This window comes from Egretta garzetta, unplaced genomic scaffold (assembly GCF_000687185.1).
Source record: "Egretta garzetta isolate BGI_Z169 unplaced genomic scaffold, ASM68718v1 scaffold51, whole genome shotgun sequence".
NCBI classification, from domain to species: domain Eukaryota; kingdom Metazoa; phylum Chordata; class Aves; order Pelecaniformes; family Ardeidae; genus Egretta; species Egretta garzetta.
The window spans coordinates 4,623,490-4,630,119 of record NW_009258549.1 but is presented as its reverse complement, the minus strand read 5'-3'; the positions used below and the strand labels follow the sequence as shown (position 1 = coordinate 4,630,119).

Genomic DNA, 6,630 nt, shown 5'->3' with positions numbered 1-6,630 from the left:
TGGGAGTCAGTATCTCACCTTCTTTTCCTTCCCTTCTTTTCCCCAAGATTTTCCACTGATCCTTCTACATCCCTGGTCATGGGATTTTCCGCTGTCACTCATCACCCGATCCCTTGCCTCCTCAGGGTGGGGACGCTGCCCTTTGGTTTGGCTCAAAACTGCTCACTTGCTGTCTTCTCACCTCCAGAGTGCACCAAGCAGTGCCAGCCTTCCCCCGTCCTTGCTTTATATGGGACTTTTTTATCCCCAGAAATATTTGCTTAAGCTGAATCTCACTCTGAGAGCTTGCAATGGCCATATGCTCTGGCGGTGAGCTCCCAGCAGGCTGGGTGGGCGATGTGCTCACGTGTGTCGAGGGACGGTCCCTCGCTGCCTGGTGAGACAGGGGGTGGGAGGGGTGTGGGATCTCCAAGGAGCAGGGGCAACCCATCCCCAATGCCAAGGCTCTTCTGCTGTCATTAGAAATGGTGGCAAGCAGGCAGCAGTCAAATTGCTTTTTAAAATGAGTTTCGGGAAGGTATAGTGAATATTTTCTATTTATCCAATGCACAGCAATGAAGAGTGGGATGGAGGGGGTGGCTGAGGCTTGGCAGCAGGGACTTTTCACCCCTGGCTATCACAGGTGAAGAGCACTTACTTGGATTCAAGGGAAGACCAGACAAGCTCAGGAAGGAGAAACCCTTTGAGATGTACCAAAACCAAGAAATGACCCCTGGGTCAGAAGGCCTTCAGCCCCAGGCTGCTGGAGACGAGGAGATGGCCTGGGAAAGTCTCATTGAACACTTGCCCTCCTACGATCTCCTCTGCATCTCCCTTTGGTCGCTGTCAGAGAGGCTTCCCGCAGCTGGACAACCCCTTGGTCTGACCCTGCCTGCTCTTACCCTTCGTTCTGAGGAGTTCAAAGCCACGATGGCTTCGGCTGGCGTCCCTGGGTGACAAACATAGGACTTGTTTCACCCAGAGCCCTGCTGGTGGCATCTGTCCTTGTCCCCACGCTGGGATTTGGGAGGCAGAAGGAAAATGCCGTATCTGGTGGGAACACCAAGGTGACTCCCGATTGCCACAGCGAGGCTCCTGCCGGCACGGCGCCGGGATGGCTCCTGAGGGGGGGAAAGCGGCACGCTTGATTTTTAGTCTCCCAAAAGACAGAGGCTTATTGCACAGCGAAATGTCATTGGGTTAATGACAGGAGACCTGAAGCAAATCCCTGACGCTAATAGGATTGGGCCGTCTTCAGCAGGTCTCACTCGCAAGGGCGGATCAGGCCAAAGCAAACCGGCTCGGGAGCCAGCAGGTTCCCAGCAGGCGAGCGAGCTCTGCCTGCAGCCAGCTCTCTGATAGCAAAGCCCTCTCCCTCCTCCCTAATCCAGGAGAAAGAGACATCAAAGGGTGAGTGCATCCTCCCCGGGACCGCTCTTGGGAAGCAAGGGCAAGCAGAGCCCACGGTCTGACGATGGAGAGGGGAAAAGGCAGCTCGGTGCGTGCCCAGGGAAGGGCAGTGGGAGGAAGGTGATGGTCCCGAAGGTGGCACACAGCTCCAAGTGGAGGCGATGTGAGGGAGCAGCACATCCGCACCTCCACGTTTTCTTTAGCTTCTCACTCGCCCTCATCCTCTGCCATGTAAAAAGCAAACCTGCTCTGCTGGCCCCCCCTTCCCTTTCCCTAGTATTAGTTAAGGACCTTTCCTGCCCAGTTCTGCTCATGAGCTTTCCCTGATGCCTGCCCAAAGCCCCTCTTTCTCAGGACACATCCCTGATTGCTTTTTCACCCCTTTGCACCTCAAGCAAGGGCAGGAGTGGGAAGTGTGGGGTCAGCCCTTGCTGGAGGAGGGTTGTCGTGAGAGGAGGGAGGTGCTGAGCCCCTCCATGTCGCTGCTGGAGGAGCCTGTCCCCCATCACGGGGCAGAGCAGGCGGAGGAGGAGGAGGAGGTGGATGTGCTCCTGCTGCCGGTGTCCCACTAGCCACCCTCTGTTTCCATGTTGAAACGTTGTCCTTGTAGAAGATGAGGAGATTTCATCCATCTGCTGGGAGGTTTGCATGCTCAGACACACACCCCCACCCCCCCACACACACATTTACATGGCTGTGTCCCCTTCCACAGCCCATATTCCCCATGGCCACCCTGGATCACCGGCACTTACACCCCGCTACAACCGCACACACGCTTACACCCTCCTGGCCCAAACCCATGCTGGGTGGGAGTGACGAGCCCCCGCACGTCCCCTGCTGCCCGGGGATGAGGAGGGGCAGCTGGTTTGCACAGAGGTCCCCTGCCGTGCCGGCCGTGCCACGCTGCCCCGCAGGCTCCGAGCCCCCCGTGGCACCGGAGCGTACCTGGCAGCCGGCCGGCACCTGTGCCGGAGCCCGCGCTTGGCACAGCCGCCCTTCCCGAGGAGAGGCTCTGCCCGCTGCTGCCGGTCTGACGCCAGGCCGGCACGCCACATGCTGCTGCCAGCCATATGGCCTCCTCCCGGACTCAGCCGCCGGAACAGGAGCCCTAAATCCCAACCCCCCCACCAAACACCAATAACTCACTCTGCCGCCGCCACCACCATCTCAGGTCCTGAATCATGGGGGGAAAGCGTTGGGTCCCTTTCGCTGCCATAGACCTGGGCTTTTTTTGCTCCACAGTTGGCAAAAATAGCCTGGGGCTGGCCCTGCTGCCCCCTGCCTGCTCTGCAATGGACCCCCCTTTACACACAGCATCTCCCCCGGCCCCAGGGATGCCTCGCATGGGGACGGCTGCTCTCCTCCCTTCTCCATTTGGGTGCATTGTGCCCTAAATGATTGTGGATTGAATCAGCGCCTTGTATGAGGGGTGGTCTGGGGAGAGAGCGGCCGGGGGAGCGGGGCGGTGGGGAGGAGGAGTGCAGCCGGGGGTGCTGCGGCACTGCCGGGTAAGCTGGGCTGTGCACTACCACCTTCAGGTGTGCTTTTATGGCCTTTTAATGCTCAAAAAAGCTGCTGGAAACTTGCTTTAAACAGGAAAGCAGAGGATGCTCGAGGGTCTCCATGGCTGTATCTGCCAGCCTGGACCCTGCTCACCGATACCGCAGTGTAAAGGAGAAATAAGCCCTTGTTTTGAGCAGATTTTCTCCTGATTCCTCTGGATGTCATTTGGGTTCGAATCCATCCGCCTTTGGGAAGCTGGGAGCTTGCAGTTCTCGACTTTTGAATGTTTGCAATTATGATTGTAATGGTAAAGGCACATATGCTTCTGTGTTTTCTATAAGCCATTATGAGGCACAGTTGCTGTTTTACAGACGTTTTACAGCCAGAGCATCAAGCACAGGCAGGGGAATAAAACCCTTGTGCACGTTGGGCTGGAAATAAGGTGGCTGGAGGCTGCTCCAGGCTCTGCCATCACCTGCCCATGCCTCCAAAATTCATTTAACTTTCCCTTGCTTTAGCTCTCCATCACTGACACCAGAAGGCCCAAGCTCGCCTTTGGGCTCCCTCATCTGTTGAGCCCGTGAGGACATGTGAACATCTTACTGTGTGTTACCCCAGCACCTGACCCCAGGGATCCCTTATCCCAGTCCCAGACAGCAAGTCTGGGAAAACTCAGGGCTTCCCAGCGGGATGCTGATGGCCAAAGAAATTTCCCCCATAGTGAATGGGAAATGCAAGGAGAGCCTCTTCCCTGGCTCTACCTCCAGCTGGAGCGGCACAAGCTTCAGTAGCCAAAGTTTTGGAGGGGAGCAGGTTTCTCTGGGGTGTCCTGGGGGATGGCAAGAGGTGTGGGGGATGCCAGCCGCCCTTGTACCCCCAAGGACAGGGAGGCCGTGCCTCCAGGCAGAGGACAGCATTGCAGTGTGTGCTGGAAGCTCTTCCTGACAGCCTTCCTTCGCCTTCAGCTCTTCCCGGCTGGCGATGTCAGGCGTTAGCTGCTGATTTGCAAGCAGCAAAACCCACCCCAGCAGCACTCCTCGGCACACGGGCAGGAGGTGCCAGCTGGTGGGAGCCCCCCTGCCCTTGCACAGCCCTTCGGTGTGGGGCATCCACCCCACAGCAGTATCCTCCTCCATTCACCCTTTGGCCTGGGGCCAGCTTAATCCTGCATGGCAAAAGTCACTTTTTTGGGCAAATGGCTGTGATTCCCCAGCTCTAGGAGGGGCTCCCTGTGTAGCTTTGGGGCTCCAACCACCCATCATTGGCTTTTCCTGGGAACTGATTGCACCCCAAAGCCTCCCACACTCAGGGAGGCTCCTGTGGCTTTGCTTCCCATTGGCAATGGTGATGGTTCCCTCCTCCTCCTCAGGCAGGGCCTGGCAGCTCTGCCTGGCTTGCACCCCCATGGTCGGCGGGGATCTGGGTCTGTCGGGCGCTCTGGCCGCGACAGAGAGGATCTCCTCCAGATCGCCATGCCCTGCCAGAAACAATCTGTTTATATTGTCAGCACTCAGCGTATCCCTTCCCGCTCAGTGTTGAACTGCCCGTATCCTATTTCTGCAGGCACAGAAACACCCTTCTGTAGTCCGGGTGGCATTGTCACCGCAAGGGATATTTCCATGATATCCTCCCAAGGCTCGTCACCAAAGCTTACAAGAGCTCCACTCTCAAATCCCCACCCCCAGAAGTGCCCACGGATCTTGCAAGCACAGCCTTTGCTTTTTCTCCAGAGGTCCCCCCTGCTGACCTGAATTTTCCTACAGGTCCTGCCGCTGATTCCCCAGGGATGTGAGAGGTGTGGGTGCTGGGCTATAGGATTTCCCTCCCATAGCCCCCTCCCTTTTGGGATGCAGCTAGTGGCTGGGTGGCTTATTTGACAAAGATGAGCTGACGGCTCAGCAGGGCTGCGGGCTGCAGCCCCCGGTGCCAGCACTGCACGGAGCCAGCCCCTGCGGGGTCTTGCCCTGCGTGCTGGGGACGTGCTGGGGACGTGCTCCTCCACCCCGTGCCCTCGGGTTTGGTTTCCTTCTGGGTTGATGCGCGCAGCTAACGCCTGCAAGCAGCTCTCCCTCCCTCCCTCTTGCTCCCAGAGACCCTTTAAATCGACTGCTTCGCACTCAGTGAACATCCTCTCCCCCTTAAAACCATTCCCTTTCTCCCAGGTCATGCCAGGCAACCACTTTCCAGCAAATTCCCTGATTTTGGCTAGTTTTTCGCTCTGCCTGCTAACAGCCTGCTAAAGCCTCCGGGCCCCTGGGGTGGCTCTTCTCGCACGCACGTCGGGAGCGATCGCCCAGCGCCTGGGAAATGACTGCTGGCATTACCTGGGCAGCCAGCAAACTTTGCTTGCGCAGCTTCTCTCAAGGCCGAGGCTGCTGTCAGCTATTAGCGCTAACGACCCCCATGTCTGCAACTTCCAGCCGATGGGGCCTTTCATCAGAGAGCCCCTCGGAGATTCGGGGAAGGCATGCTTATGGAGATGCACAGTTTTCTTCCGCCTCACTGGCTTTTTATCTCTTTTGGGAAGCTCTGGAGGCTGCAAGCTACCTTACCTAATGGATCTCTATTAGGTTGCGGCACTGGGGGCCAATCGGACGTGTCCCGGGCTCCAGCTGCTCTCCTTATCCATGTTTTCAATGTCTTTGGCTTTTGCCAGCCTCCAGATGGGAAGCGGCTGGGGGCCTGCAGGGACCAGGCTTGGTGACCGGGAGAGAGGATATCTTATCCCCTAATTCCCTCCTGCAGCAAAACATGGCAGCGTTTCACCCTTGCTGGGGGGGGGGAAGCTGTTTGTGCAAAGCTCTGGCCCAAAACATCACATCGCCGTGATGTGCGGGGATGATGACGGCCCGTTTCACTCTCCCCACATGCCTGCAGGAGGCTGCCCAAGCCCCCAGCTGGGACGGTTGTCTCTGCAGAAGCTCCACATTGGTGTGAGACCCTCAGCCTGCCACCCGTGGTGGGGCAGGGAAGGGATGGGGCCCAGCGACAGGCTGGTCTATGGGGGCTTCAGCATTGGCCTGAAAGAGGCACCCATCGGAGGGAGCTGAGCCTTCCCAACACATTTAATCCCACCGTGATCATTACAACATCTTTTTGTATCACCACTTGCTCGGTGGAGGGGGCTGTGGTCTCCCCTGCTGGCACTGTGAAGCCCAGAGGCAGCCCCAATCCCCACGTTAGGGTACCGACGGGGTACAGCAGGATGAGGCAGTATCCAGCCTCTCTCCCCCAGAGCACGGAGGGAATGATTTGCCCAAGCAGACAGTGCTGGTGCTGGATTTGCTGCCCTTCCCCGGGGCAGGATGCAGGACTGTCTGGAGAGGACCAGGCTGCAACTACAGCTCCCGCATGTCACTGCCCCTCGCCCCAGCCACCCCTTGTCCGGGGCTGCACAACGTGACGGTGCTGGGCGAGGAGCTCGATGCTGCCTCAGTTTCCCCCACCCTGCTCTTGCCGCAACAGCCCCGGAGCAGGGAAAGCAAATCCCGCCCTTTTGGGGAGAGGACCTGGCAGTGAGGATCAATACCATCTTTATGGGTGGCACCGGCCAGCGAGCAAAGCAGTGGGTGCCTATCACCCAGAGAGGTCCTGACTTTGAATCCCAAACAAGGGGCCGGCCAGTGGCTTGCTAAAAAATCATCACGGCTCTGAGGAGGGTGCCCCAGTACCCCCCACTTCGTGCATCCTGCAGCCTTTCCCCCGTGCACAGCTCCCCTTGGGGGATGCTCTGATGCT

The 6,630-nt window shown here is 58.1% G+C and overlaps 1 protein-coding gene across 1 annotated transcript in view; it reads left to right on the top strand.

Moving 5' to 3' along the window:
• Window positions 1–1,865: 1,865 nt before the first annotated feature.
• The window catches only part of SHISA8 (shisa family member 8), an 18,857-nt gene continuing 14,092 nt past the window's right edge, over window positions 1,866–6,630 (top strand). The window contains exon 1 of the mRNA XM_035903199.1: window positions 1,866–1,949. Coding sequence (XP_035759092.1) covers window positions 1,866–1,949 — 84 coding nt within the window. The remainder of the gene's footprint in view (window positions 1,950–6,630) is intronic.